The sequence below is a fragment of the Pongo abelii genome, chromosome 3 (assembly GCF_028885655.2).
Source record: "Pongo abelii isolate AG06213 chromosome 3, NHGRI_mPonAbe1-v2.0_pri, whole genome shotgun sequence".
Lineage (NCBI taxonomy): Eukaryota > Metazoa > Chordata > Mammalia > Primates > Hominidae > Pongo > Pongo abelii.
In genome coordinates, this window is record NC_071988.2 from 67,228,119 (window position 1) to 67,243,887 (window position 15,769).

The following is a 15,769-nucleotide window of genomic DNA, read 5'->3' on the forward strand; positions in this document are numbered from 1 at the left end:
AAAAGCCTCATGTCCTTTTAGCATCATGAAATGGAGATGCTTCTTTCTTGCCTGCCTCCCTGAAGCGCTCTCAGTTTGTGCTACTGGAGCACAAACTACCACCCCCCAAAACCCCCAGCACACATACGAAGTATAGACCCCAAGGGAATCAGCCTAATTCAGACACCCTAGACATGTTTGTATTTAGGACCTATTTTGATTAACTTGCCCTTATCAAAACTTGCTTTTCCAACGTCTCATTCCCTCAGATCCTTGTGGATGATTGGCTTGCTGTTCTCGGTTAGGGGAAAAATATAGATGAGTTAAGATATTACCCCTTACCAACAGATTTACAGCGAAAAAAAAAAAAAAAGAAAAGAAAGAAGAAAAGAAGAGAGAGAGAGAGAGAGACTCCTAACAAACAAATGGCTCAACACCAAAACCTAAAATACTTCCCCAAGCCAGGCTCCCACTCTGCAAAATCTCCCCACTTCTGCTCTTGGTATACAAATCCTCATCCACCTTGATGCCACAGCTTAAAGCTCACCTCCATTAAGCCTTCCTTGACTGAGGCTCCCCACAGTCATGTCTTTTTCCACTTACTGCCTCCAGCACTAGAACAGAATTTTTCAGGAGAACCAGAACCAGAACCAGAACAAAAGGGAATGGAATCTTGGGGCTAGATAATCTCAGAGGTGAGCTCAGCACATTCTCTCCTTTCACAGGTGAGGAAAGGAAGACACATAAATGGCCAGCCTGTGGGCATCAGAGGGCTGTTTGGGGGACATCTGGAGTTGTTTCTGTTTAGCCCTCCCGTCTTTGGCTGAGAAGGACTCCTTCATCTATTGGGAAACTGTTTACTCCACCATTTATGCAACAAAGTTTTAATAGGGGTTGCCAGTCAGGGAGATTCCCACTCCCAGAGAGTATGTGATCTCAGCTGGACCAATGAACATCCTTCCCTGGAATTCTAAAAATTAGAATTAAGGAGAAGCAGCCTTCTCTGGCTGTGAGTTCATAGGTACCAACAACCATGGCTCCCACCTCATAGAAAAAGCTAGTCTAAGAGAAATAGGCAGAAACACTCATTTCCTTACATATTCATTTCATTCATGAAACAACCATTATTTATCCAGGGCCTTCAATGTGTCAGACACTGTCCTGGGCTCTAGGCATTATACATTGAGCAAGAATGGACCCAGTTGCTGCCCTCATGGGGCTTGCCTTAAATAATCATGTAAGCAAAGTAAAACTACCATTTTAACAAGTAGTGAGATGAAAAAGTGCACAGTTTTTTTTTTTGAAAGCTATGGAATCTGGCTCAGTTGCTGTATACAGTTGTGCAATTTGTGCACTGCACAAAACAGCATAAGCCAAGGGGCCAAGTGGGCTGAAATGTCATACTCTGCTCATCAAGCCAAGAGCCCTGGTGAGAAGCTGTGTTTGCTCAGAAAAAGGGGCACTCTGTTTTTCACATACTGGCACTGTCTAGCCAAAGGGATCACCTTTTTCTAATTTGCCCCAAACACTTGAGTGGAACAGCCAAGAATCTGGGTGTGATCCGGTCAGGGAGTTGAGTGGTAGGAGGGGGAGGCTTCACTGAGGAGGTGACTGGAATCACATGAACAATGAGCAAAAGATAAACTAAGTTGGAGGAAAGAGTTTTCCAGACACAGGGAACAGCCTCTGCAATGGCCTTGTCTTGATGACTTTCTAGCCCCTGGTTTCAATCACTCCCAAGGCCTGGCCAATTCTCTGCCCTTCCAGGGCATTGGTCTCATGGCAATCCATCCCCCTCTGTAGTTCAAGTTAGGTTTCTGTCCCTTGAAACCAGGAAAGTCACAGCTCATAGAGCAAAGCTTGTCCAACTCTCCTTCCTCCCAAGTCCAGGGAGCCTCCATTATCTCTACCAGACCCCATCCTTCCATGATAGAAACTTCTACTCTGTATGACTTGCTCTCCTTTAGGGCAAGAACTCTATTGTTGATGATTTAGCACTGTCTCTAGCAGATAATAGAAACTCAATAAACATTTCACAAATCAAGATTTGACAAATTCTTTGCTAGTAGTCATTTCGTCCACCATGGCTGGACGATGTGGTAAAGTATTGAGGGATAGGTTGGCTTTTCTGTACTTCTCTCATCACCCTCCAAGTTCATCCACAGGTTTCTACTGGTAATATTTCTATACGCAGTCTCGGGCTTATACTTATGTTAGTAGATGACTCTGATTTGAGTCTGATGACTTTAGAATTTGTCTATGGATAGCTAGAGTGGTTGATTTCATGAGGAAAAGAGTCTGCAGCTTTTATTCTGTCTCAGTATGTTGAGTGCCAGTGGGCCACCTTTAGGTTAAGGTGCTTTTCAGATCTGAAAGTCTATTGCTGAATGTTAAAGATGACTTTCACTCTGTGCTTAATATCTGCTAGGGCCCTGTCTAGAGGTGTCAGGCAACTTGAAATCCTCTGTGGTTTTGTCATCCAACAACAGTCTGCTTTCCTATTGGTCTCTGTATTATTCTCAGATTAAAGGCAATCACTCTTTGCGGCATATCCTTCCCCTGCAACTCCAGGGCCTGAAGAATTTCAGTTTCTTACCGCATCTCATGCTGTTGCTGCTGCTGCCACCACCATTGCTATTAGTTTTGTTAAAGAAGCTGGTGTTTGAGGCTTTTTGTTAAAAAGGCTGGTATTTGAGGCTGGTATTTGAACTGGTATTTGAGACTCATGTCCCTTTTTAATAAGCCAGACTCTATTGGCTGAGACCCAGGCTGGCCTACAGAGGCTGCTGAATAAACCAATATTTGGGCATAAGAATCATAGAATTAGGTTGCTAATCTTCCCAGAATCTTGGGACCCAAGGGTTTCGAGAGTATCTGTCATTCTTTTCACAATTCATCTCATAAGAGGATAAACTTGAAGACAATGCATCCATCAGACTCTATTCACACTTTCTCCCCCAAGACTATAGAACCAGCAAATCTATTAAAACCAGGTGGTGGGAGTTGCAAAAAGATGCTACACCTGCATTTTGCAATGAAATAGCCAAGGTTTGATCTCGGCTCTTCCACCCAACAGAGGACATTGTAATACGGCCTTTCCAGGCAAGATTTTCTGTCTCTAAAATGACCCAATAGCGCCACCTGCCTCACAGGCCTGTTGTGGGGATTCAAACAGACAATGCATAATGGGAAAGACAGAATAATGGCAAAGAGACTTTGTAGATGTGATTAAGGACCCTGAGATGGGGAGATTATCCTGGATTCTCACTGTGGGCCTCACAAGTGTAATCACAAGTGTCCTTATAAGTGAAAGAGGGAATCAGACAAGAAGATGTGATAAAGTCCGAGTAAGGCGATTGCTGGAAGGAGCCAGGAGCCAAGAGCCAAGGAACATGGTGACCTCTAGAAACTGAACAGGGCAAGGAAACAGATTTTCCCTAGAGCCTCTGGAAGGAACACAGCCCTGACAACACCTGGATTTAATCCCATGAGAGCCATTTTGGAGTTCTGATTCAAGAACTGTAAGACAATAAATATGTGCTGTTTCGAGCCACTAAAATTTGCGGTAATTTGTTATAGCAGTCATAAGAAATTAATACGGCATGTAAAACATTTATTCAGGTACCTGATAAAATTTCATAAGTTGTTGTGGCTTTCACTATTATTTTTGTTTCCTTTAGTCAGATCACTTTTGTTATAAATGATAAAAGTTCAACCTGCATAGCTTAGGTAAAGAAGGAGTAATCAAAACAAGGCAAAACAGGTAGGCTAATAGAAGAAAATTTATTTATTGAGCACTGGCCCTGACACTGAGAGAGGGGCCTCAGTGGCTTGCCTGGGACCATGTAAAAAAAAAAAGCAGATACTCTTGCCCAGGACTTTGCACTTTTACAACGTGGTGCAAAGGTACAAGAGTATATTAGAGATAGTCACTTGACTCCAGCAAAGTTGAGAGTCTAACAGCAACGCAGAGAATTCAGAAGCTGCAAAGTCCAACATTGTGCAGGAAGTGTCTGGAGCACTGGCCTGGTGCCAGTGGTAGCATCCTAAGTGGCCCATCTCTGTGGCAGGACTTAAATTATGCTCTAAACTGCTTGGTTCTTGCATAAGCTAGGGTTTTCAAACTTTCCATGCATTCTATGAACTCCCCAGTGCTCTCCCACTAAATGAATCATCTGTATAAATTAACCACAGTCACTTTTGTTGTGTGCAACCAAGAATCTTGCCAAGTTCGGCAGACATAATCTAGTCTCAGGGTCAACTTGATCCAGGAACTAGAACTCAAAGGGATTCCTCTCACTGTCTTGTTTCCACTTCTATGTATGTTTTGACTTGTTTTGGTTGTGATGGTGGTTTTGAGTTTTTTTGTGTGTGTGGTTTCACACACTTCTCATTTTGGTAAGGGTGTATTATCTTGCAGTTTAGGGTCACTCTTTAAAATGTGTGATCTCAGGATCTTGATTGGCAGGGCTTAAATTATGTGCTTATATATAAGCCTATGGCACAGTAGGGGATGGAATAGAATTGGCCAGGACTGAATCATATAACTTCTTCTGGGGCCATTGGGTACTATGATTGGGAGCCCCAAAGGAACAACATAAAGTTAGTAAAGAAGGGGCAGTACTCCAAAGATGGCATGAGGCTGTTTCCAGAAGAATAGAGGAAAGAAATGCTGAGCAGGAAATTTTTTAAAAGATGTCACTTTGTAATTATTATTGCTGTTTTATGACAATGCATTCATGTGTTCTAACAATACTTGTTGAGCACTTGCTATGTACCAAGCACTGTGCTAGACTCTAGGGATACAGCAATTAGCAAAACAGATAAAAAATCATGTATAGAAATTCAAGGAACCCTAAAAAGCCAAAACATATTGAAAAATAACAACAAATTTGGAAGCTCACACATTCAGATTTTAAAACTTACTACAAATCTACAGTAATCAAGATGATGTGTTACTAGCATAATGATAGACATGTAGGTCAATAAGATAAGATTCAGAGCACAGAAATAAAAATGTAAGCATTTATGGTTGATTGATTTTTGACAAGGCTGACAAAACAATTCATCAGAGAAAGAATAGTCTTTTCAATAAATAGTGCTGGGACAACTGGATATCCACAAGCAAAAGGATAAATTTGCCCTGCTACCTCACACCATATACAAAAAATAACTCAAAATGGATCATTGACTTCAGTGTAACAGCTAAAACTGTAAATAAAGGCTTATAAGAAAACATAGGCATACATTTTTTGTGAACTTGGAATAGGCAATGGTTTCTTAGATATAATACCAAAAGCCTAAGTGACACAAAATATACAGATAAACTGAACTTCATCAAAATTAAAAACTTTTGTGCTTCTAAGGACACCATGAGGAAAGTAAAAAGGCCATGCACAGAATGAGAGAAGATATTTGCAAATCATATATCTTGCAAGGTATTGGTGTTATGAATATATAAAGAACTCTCACACCTCAACTTTAAAAAGACAAGTAACTCAATTTCAAAATGGGCAAAGGACCTGAATAAACACTTCTCCAAAAAATATACACAAAAGTCCAATAAGCACATGGAAAGTTTCCCAGTATCTTACTTATTAGGAAAGTTCAATTCAAAACCTCAGTGGGATACCCTTTCATACTTACTAGGATGGCTCTAATCAAAGGACAAATGATAACAAGTCTTGGCAAAAGTGTTACAGACCAACACATCTTGGAGAAATTGGAACCCTTATACACTGCTAGTGAAAATGTAAAATGATAAAGCAGCTTTGGAAAACAGTTTTTCAAAATATCAAAAAAGACAAGGCCATTACATGATGACAAAGAGTTCAATTCAACAAGAAGATATAACTATACAAAATATATATTCACCCAACTCAGGAGTACCGAGATTCATAAAGCAAGTTCTTAGAAACCTACAAAGAGACTTAGACTCCCACACAACAGTAGTAGAAGACTTCAATACCCCACAGACAATATTAGACAGCTCATCATGACAAAATTAACAAGGATATTCAGGACCTGAACTCAGCACTGGACCAAATGGACCTGATAGACATCGACAGAACTCTCCACCCAAAAGCAGTAGAATATGAATTCTTCTCTCAGCCACATGGCACATACTCTAAAATTAATCACATAATTGGGCAGAAAACATTTTTCAGCAAATGCAGAAGAATTGAAATCATAACAACTACTCTTTGAGACCACAGTGCAATCAAATTAGAAATCAAGACTAAGAAATTCATTCAAAACCATATAATTACATGGAAATTGAATAACCTGCTCCTGAATAACTTCTGAGTAAATAATGGAATTAAGACAGAAATCAGGAAGTTCTTTGAAACTATGAGAACAAAGCTACAACATACCAGAATCTCTGGGACACAGGTAAGGCAGTGTTACAAGGAAAATTTATAGCACTAAATGCCCACATCAAAAAGCTTAAAAGATCTCAAGTTAAAAACCTAACATCACAACTGAAAGAGGTAGAGAACCAAGAGCAAACAAATTCCAAAACTAGCAGAAGAAAAGAATGAACCAAAATCAGAGCTGAACTGAAGGAGATTGAGAAACAGAAAACCATTCAAAAGATCAATGAATCCAGGAGCTGGTTTTTTTGAAAGAAAATAATAAACTAGACCACTAGCTAGACTAATAAAGAAGAAAAGAGAGAAGGTTCAAATAAACACAATCAGAAACTACAAGGGGGATATTACCACTGACCCCACAGAAATACAAACAACCATTAGAGAATATTATGAAGATTTCTATGCAAATAAACTAGAAAAATCTAGAAGAAATTGATAAATTCCTGGGCACATAGACCCTCCCAAGACTGATTGAATCCCTGGACAGACCAGTAATGAGCTCTGAAATTGGGTCAGTAATAAATAGCCTACCAACCAATAAAAGCCCGGAACCAGATAGATTCATAGCTGAATTCTACCATATTTACAAAGAAGAGCTAGTATCATTCTTTCTAAACCTATTCCAAAAAATTGAGAAGGAAAAACTCTTCCTAACCCATTCTATGAGGCTAGCATCATGCTGATACCAAAACCTGGCTGAAACACAACAAAAAAGAAAACTTCTGACCAACATTCTTGATGAAGATCGATGCAAAAATCCTCAACAAAATACTGGCAGGCTGAATCCAGCAGCACATCATGAAACTTACCCACCATGATCAAGTAGGCTTCATCTCCAGGATGCAAGATTGGTTCAACATACATTAATCAGTAAATGTGATTCATCACATAAACAGAACTGAAGACAAAAACCATATGATTATCTCAATAGATGCAGAAAAGGCTTTCAATAAAATTCAACACCTTTCAGGGTAAAAACTCTCAATTAACTAGGTATTGAAGGAACAGACCTCAAAATAATAAGAGCCATCTATGATAAACCCACAGCCAATATCATATTGAATGGACAAAAGCTGGAAACATTCCTCTTGAAGCCCAGCATAAGATGGGGATGCCCTCTCTCACCATTCCTATTCAACACAGTATTAGAAGTCCTGGCCAAGGAAATCAGGCAAGGGAAAGAAATAAATGGCATCCAAATAGAAACAGAGCAAGTCAGATTATCCCTATTTGCGGATGACATAACTCTAAGTCTAGAACACCCCATGATCTCAACCCAAAAGCTCCTTAAGCTTATAAAGAACTTCAGCAAAGTCCCAGTATACGAAATCATTGTGCAAAAACCTCAAGCATTCCTACACATCAACAACAGTCAAGTTGAGAACCAACTCTGAAATGCAATCCCATTCACAACTGCCACACAAAAGTAAAATACCTAGGAATACAGCTAACTGGAGAGGTGAAAGATCTCTATGATGAGAATTACAAAATACTGCTCAAAGAAATCGGAGATGACATAAACAAATGGAAAAACATTCCAAGCTCATGAATGGGAAGAATCAATATCACCAAAATGGCCATAGTACCCAAAGCAATTTATAGATTCAATACTATTCCTATTAAATTACCATTGACATTCTTCACAGAACTAGAAAAAAACTATAATATTTTTAAATTCATATGGAACTAAAAAAGAGCCTGAGTAGCCAAGGAAATTCTACACAAAAAGAACAAAGCTGGAAGTATCACACTACCTGACTTCAAACTATGCGACAGGCCTACAGTAACCAAATATTATGGTAGTGGTACAAAAACAGGCACATAGACCAAGGGAACAGAATAGAGAACACAGAAATAAGGTTGCATACCTACAACTATCTGATTTTCAACAAAAATAAGCAATGAGGGGAGGATTCGCTATTCAATACATGGTGCTGGGGTAACTAGCTAGCCATATGCAGAAGATTGAAATTTGACCCCTTCCTTACACCATATACAAAAATTAACGTGAGATGGATTAAAGACTTAAATGTAAAACCCAAACTATAAAAACTCTGGAACATAACCTAGGCAATACTATTCTGAACCTAGGAATGGGAAAAGATTTCTTGACAAAGACACCAAAAGCAATGCAACAAAAGCAAAAATTGACAAGTGGGATCTAATTAAACTAAATAGCTTCTGCACAATAGTAATATGAAAAAAAGCTCAACATTACTGATCATTAGAGAAAGGCAAATCAAAACCATGATGAGATACCATCTCACCCCAGTCATAATAGTTACTATTAAAAATCAAAAAATAACAGATGCTGGCAAGGTTGTGGAGAAAAAGGAATGCTTATACACTGTTCGTGGGAGTGTGAGTTACTTCAACCATTGTGGAAGACAGTGTGGCAATTCCTCAAATACCTAGAAACAGAAATATCATTCAACCCAGCAATCCCATTACTGGGTATATACCCAAAGGAATTTAAATCATTCTATAATAAAGACACTTGTGTGTGTACATTCATTGCAGCACTATTCACAATATCAAAGACATGGAAACAACCATCAATGCTCATCAATGGTAGACTGGATAAAAAAATGTGGTACATATACACATGGAATACCGTGCAGCCATAAAAAAGAATGAGATCATGTCCTTTGCAGGGACATGGATGGAGCTGGAGGCCATTATCCTTAGCGAACTAACGCAGGAACAGAAAACCAAATTCCTCATCTTCCCACTTAGAAGTGGGAGCTAAATGGTGAGAACACATGGACACATAGAGGGGAATAATATATATTGGGGCCTATCAAAGGGTAGAGGGTAGGAGGTTGGAGAGGACTGGGAAAAATGGCTAGTGGGTACTAGACTTAATACCAGGGTGATGAAATAATCTGTACAACAAACACCCATGACACCAGTTTACCTACCTATATAACAAACCTGCACATGTGTCTCTGAACTTAAAATAAGAGTTAAATTTTAAAAAACAGTTTTCAAAAGTTTAAACATAGAGTTATCATATGCCCCTGTAATTCCTCTTAGACCTGGGCCTAAGTCAATGAGCTCATTGAATTTCTTTGGCCATTGTAATTGGTTCAGTGACAGGCACATGATTGAAGTCAAGTCAGTCAGAGCCAGCATGTATTTGAGGTACTGGAGTCTTCATCTCTCCTTCTGTATTAAACCTGGAAGAGCTACCTGAGCCATCTTGCACTTAGGAAGGAAAACCTGTCTAAGAAGAGAGTCAATCCAGCAGAGGGTAGAGCCAAGAGATAGAAAGAATGAAACTGCATCCAAATGAAATAATTGAGAACTTAGTACATTAGGTTGGGATTTAAGAGTCTTAATGCAATAAAAAACAGTCTTAAACAATGTAGTTTAAGCCATTAAGTTTACAGAAGTAGTTTCCCTTAATACTTTTAACTTCTGATAGAAATGTCAGCAGGATGTGTTGAAGGCTATTCAAATACTATCTTTTTAATTACAGGAGACTTCCTATTCATGTTAGGTTAGTTGGTATCCTTCATTGCCGTTATTTCATACCTCTGTACCAGTTTTTGACCCAGGAATAAGAAAGACATAATCCTATTCTTGAATCTAGACACTTGGTCTAAAAAAGTGGTTCTCAATCATTTTTCTGTCCTAATACACATAAAAAATTATGTTCCCATGAGTAACTTGTTCCTAAAGACTTATTAAGATCAGGAGTGTTGCAACATATATAGCATAAGTTTTTATGTATACAGGGCCCTAACCAAGTCTCCACTCAAGAATATGAGAATACAAGGGAGTGAAATTGATGTTAATATAAACATAATTTTAAATCTATCTAATTTATTTAGAAAAAATACAATTCACATGAGAGAAAATATTTACAAATCATATCCGATAAGGACCTGGTATCCAGAATACATAAAGAATTCTTACAATTCATCAACAAAAAGACAACCAGATTTTATAATGGACAAAGGAATTGAATAGACATTTATCTAAGAAAGATATACAAACAACCAACAAGCAAGTGAAAAGATGCCCCAAATTATTGGTTGTTAGGAAAAGGCAAATCAAAACCACAAGGAGATACAACTTTATACCCACTTAGATGGTTATAATTAAAAAAAAAAAAACCAGAAAATAACAAGTGTTTGTAAAGATGTAAAGAAATTAAAAGCCTCATCTCTTCCTGGTGAGAATGTAAAATGATTCAGCCACTGTGGGAAATAATTTGGGATTTCTTTAAAAATTTAAACATAGAATTATTATTTGACCCAGCAACTTCACTCCTAGGTACATACCCCAAAAAATTTGAAACAGGCACTCAAGCAATTACTTTTACATGAATAGCAGCACTTTCACAATCACCAAAAGGTAGAAACAACCCAAATGTCCATGGATGGATGAATGAATAAACAAATTGTAATATATACGTGCAATGGAATATTATCAGCTATAAAAAGGAATGAGGTCATGCTACAATGTGGATGAACCTTGGAAACATTTTGCTAAGTGAAAGGAGCAAGACACAAATGGTCACATATTGTATAATTCCATTTATATAATACATTCAGAATGGGTAAATCCATAGAGACAAAGAATGGATTGGTAGTTGTCAGGAGGGATGGGGTGTAACTGCTTAACAGACACAGGGTTATATTGTAGGGTGATGAAAATGTTTTGGAACTAGATAGAGGAGGTGATTGTACAACATTGTGAATGTACTAAATGACACTGAATTGTTCACTTTAAAATGGTTAATTTGATGTTATGTGAATTTCACCTCAAAACATAATAAAGCATTAAAACATAGGCATTTACGATATAAATAACCTACTAATATATATCTAACTGTGTCAAGACACTATAAAGTGCCCTCCCATGAAAATATTACTACTATTTCTCTTTTGTTTAATTCTCAACTAAATGCCCACCACTGTGTTTCACATACTGGTGAATGGATTGTTATGTAAGTGTGTGATTTTTAGATATACAGTTCATTCTGCTTCCTCTTCTGTCAGCTGGCTTATTTTGAAGGAGATATCACTCTCAATTGTCTTAGATGAATTGCCAATCCTATTTCATCCACTCTCAAAGATATCTGTAAGGTCTTTCTCCCATGTCTTTAACATCTCAAGCCCATTTTATTTATCATCGTGACTCTATGCTCCTGTTAGATTCTACAACAAGAGGGTTTTCAACCTTCTGAATAAAAAGAAAGGTTTAACTCTGTGAGATGAATCAACACATTACAAAGCATGTTCACAGATAGCTTCATTCTAGTTTTTATTGTGGGATACTGGTTTTTCATTCTAGGCCTCACTGGGCTCCCAAATGTCCCTTCACAGATTCTACAAATAGAGTGTTTCCAACATGCTGAATCAAAAGAAAGTTTTAACTCAGTGAGATGAGTGCATACATCACAAAGCATTTTCACAGATAGCTTCTTTCTAGTTTTATCACAGGATATTCGTTCACTATAGACCTCAATGGGCTCCCAAATGTCCCTTCACAGGTTCTACAAGAAGAATGTTTTCAACCTACTGAATCAAAAGCAATGTTTAACTCTATGAAGTGAATCCACACATCACAAATTGTTTCCACAGATAGCTTCCTTCTAGTTTTTATCATGGGATATTCCGGTTTTCACTATAGGCTTCAATAGGCTCTTGAATGTCCCTTTATAGATTCTAGGAAAAGACTGTTTCCAACCAGCTGAATCAAAAGAAAGGTTTAACTCTGTGAGTTGAATCCACACACAGCAAAGCATTTTCACAGGTAGCTTCTTTCTAGTTTTTATCTCAGGATATTCGGTTTTTTACTGTAGGACTCAGTAGGCTCCCAGATGTCCCTTCACAGATTCTACAAAAAGAGTGTTTCCAACCTGCTGAATCAAATGAAAGGTTTAACTCTGTTTGATTTATCCACACATTGCAAAGCATTTTTCACAGATAGCTTCTTGCTAGTTTTTATCGCAAAATATTCCATTTTTCACTATAGGCCTCCATGGGCTCCCAAATATCCGTTTGTAGATTCTACAAAAAGATTCCAACCTGTTGAATCAACAGAAAGGTTTAACTATGTGAGATGAATCCACTCATTGCAAACCATTTTCACAGATATCTTCTTTCCAGTTTTTATCACCGGATATTTGGTTTTTCACTATAGGCCTCAACAAGCTCCCAAATGTCCCTTCATGGTTTCTACAAAAAGAGTGTTTCCAACCTGCTGTATCAAAAGAAAGGTTTAAATCTGTGAGATGAATTCATACATTGTGAAACGTTTTCACAGATAGTTTCTCTCTAGTTTTTATCACAGATATTTGATTTTTCACTACAGGTTTCAATGGGTCCCCAAATTTCCCTCCATAGATTCTACAAAAAGAGCGTTTCCAACATGCTGAATCAAAAGATAGGTTTAACTCTGTGAGATAAATCCACCCATCACAAAGAGTTTTCACAGATTGCTTCTTTTTAGTTTTTATCTCAGGATATTCATTTCTTCATTATAGGCCTCAATGGGCTCCCAAATGTACATGCACAGATTCTACAAAAAGAGTGTTTCCAACCAGCTGAATCAAAAGAAAGTTTTAACTCTGTGAGATGAATCCACACATTATACAGCACTTTCACAGATTCCTTCTTTATGGTTTTTATCATGGGATATTAGTTTTTCACTGCAGGCCTCAATGGGCTCCTAAATGTTCCTTCGCAGACTGTATAAAAAGAGTGTTTAAAACCTGCTGAATCAAAACAAAGGTTTAACTGTGTTTGATTTATTCACACATTGCAAAGCGTTTTCACAGCTAGCTTCTTTCAAGTTTTTATCGCGGGATATTCAGTTTTTCACCATAGGCCACAAAAGGCTCCCAAATATTTCTTCGCAGATTCTACAAAAAGAGTGTTTCCAACCTGCTGAATCAAATGAAAGGTTTAACAATTTCATTTCTTCACACATCGCAAAGCGTTTTCACAGATAGCTTCTTTCTAGTTTTTATCGCAGGACATTTGGTTTTTTACTATAGACCTCTATGGGCTCCCATGTGTCCCTTCGCAGATTCTACAAAAAAAGTGTTTCCAACTTGCTGAATCAACAGAAAGATTTAAATCTGTGAGATGAGTCCACTCATCACAAAGTGTTTTCACAGATAGTTTTTTTTCTGGATTTTATTGCTGGATATTTGGTTTTTCAATAGGGCTCAGTAAGCTCCCAAATGTACCTCCACAGTTTCCACAAAAAGAGTGTTTCCAACTTGCTGAATCAAAAGAAAGGTTTAACTCTGTGAGATGAATTCACACATCACAAAGCCTTTTCACAGAGAGCTCCTTTCTAGTTTTTATCACAGATATTTGGTTTTTCACTACGGGCTTCAATGGGCTCCCAAATTTGCCTTCACAGATTCTACAAAAAGAGTGTTTTCAGCCTGCTGAATCAAAAGAAATGTTTAACTCTGTGAGATGAATGCACACATCACAAAGCATTTTCACAGATTGCTTCTCTTTAGTTATTGCAAGATATTTGTTTTTTCACTATAGGCCTCAATGGGCTCCCAAATGGCCCTGTACAGATTCTACAAAAATATTGTTTCCCACCTGCTGAATCAAAAGAAAGTTTTAACTCTGTGAGATGAATCCACACATTGAACAGCGCTTTCACAGATAGCTTCTTTATAGTTTTTATTGCGGGATATTGGTTTTTCACTACAGGCCTCATTGGGCTCCAAAATTTTCCTTCGCAGATTGTACAAAAATAGTTTTACAACCTGCTGAATCAAAAAGAAGTTTTTACTCTGTTTGATTTATTCAGGCATTGCAACGTGTTTTCATAGCTAGCTTCTTTTAAGTTTTTATTGCAGGATATTTGGTTTTTCACTATAGGCCTGCTGAATCAAAAGAATGGTTTAACTCTGTGAGATGAATCTACACATTGCAAAGCATTTTCACAGAGAGCTTTTTTCTAGTTTTTATTGCTGGATATTTTCTTTTTAACTATAAGCCTCAATGGGCTCCCAAATGTCCCTTTATTGATTCTACAAAAAGAGTGTTTCCAACCTGCTGAATTAAAAAAAAAGCTTAACTCTGTGAGATGAATCCACACATCACAAAGCAGTTTCATAGATAGCTTCTTATTAGTTTTTATCTTGGGATGTTGGATCTCCTCTTAAAAATGTTAATAAGCCTCCAGAAATTGGGAGGTAAGAAACCTCTAATATGAGACGTTTGACCTCCCCTTAAAAGCCTTAGTGAGCCTACAGAAAGAGGGGGTTAGACACCTCTAATAGGAGAGTTTGGAGCCCCCCCACCCATATCCTCTAAGGTGGGGAATGTTTCAAATAAGACAGGAAAACTAAGGAGTCTAGATAGTGATGAAATTCCTTATGATAGCCCATTGGGGCCTATGCTGAAGTATTGGAAAGATAATGAGAGAACCAAGTATAAATGAAAACTGCAGATGATAAAATATTGTTTTATTAGGGTTCAAGAACCCATCCTTAAACCCTGACTTTTCTGGCCAAAATTTGGGTCTAATGAGGAGCGATTTGTCAGCTCTTAATTGAGCATGTTAATGATAAGAGCCCTGTCTCCTGGGAAGAAATGGATTACACCTTCTGTTGGTGGCAGAGGCCTGTCCTCCTTAACCCTTTAGAATCCGGAGGGAGAAAACCAGAAACCAACCTCTCTGGAAGGGAAAGTGTCCCCATGTCTAGACAACCTACAACCACTAACACATGGGACCCTGTAGATCATCTTCCTTCATTCAGTGCCCCCAACCCCACTCCTCCAGTTTCCATTCCAGGTCCCTCCCCCGCTTGCATCCCTCTTCCGGCTGTCCCCGATCCCACTCCTCCAGTTAGTGTTTCCATTTCAGGTCACTGCCCTGCTTCCATCCCTCTTCTGGCTATCCCCCATCCCCCCGCCGGTTCCTGTTTCCATTTCAGGTCTTTCCCCTGCTTGCATCCCTCTTCCAGCTGTCCCCAATCCCACCCCTCTGGTTCCCATTTCTGTGTCAGGCCCTTCCCCATCTTGCATTACTCTTCCAATTGTCCCTATCCCACTCCCCCCATTTTCATTCCAGGCCACTCCCCAGCTTGTGTCTTCCGTCCCCCCAGCTGCGGTTTCGGGTTACTCCTCAGCCGTTTCAGGGCACTCCCTTGCCTGTGTTACTTGCCCGTGTTCTATTCCCCCAACTGCTGCAGCGGATCCCTCCCCCGCTTGTGGTGTCTCTACTCATATTGCTTCCCCTCCCTATAATCCCGACTTTGTGGAATTACCATCTTGTGAGCCTGCCCCCCCAACCTATTAAGTATCCCTCATTAAAGGGGCTTCAACATGACATAGAGCAATGTAAAAAGGAAATTCAAAACTTTCCATTTCCCTCCACACCTAGAGAGCCAGATCCGACTTTCTTTCCACTAAAAGAGGTACCAT

The 15,769-nt window shown here is 38.7% G+C and overlaps 1 protein-coding gene across 3 annotated transcripts in view; it reads right to left on the bottom strand.

Moving 5' to 3' along the window:
* The window catches only part of DCUN1D4 (defective in cullin neddylation 1 domain containing 4), a 119,816-nt gene that overhangs the window by 81,803 nt on the left and 22,244 nt on the right, over positions 1–15,769 (bottom strand). Inside the window, exon 1 of one of the 3 annotated variants that reach the window (XM_054554020.2) lies at positions 527–626. The exons of 1 other annotated variant lie outside the window; for it this stretch is intronic. In XM_054554020.2, the coding sequence (XP_054409995.1) occupies positions 527–566 (40 nt within the window). In that variant the 5' untranslated portion in view covers positions 567–626. Of the gene's footprint in view, positions 1–526; positions 627–15,769 lie in introns of those variants that run through there. One more of the 3 variants, XM_054554021.2, reaches the window with a different exon arrangement.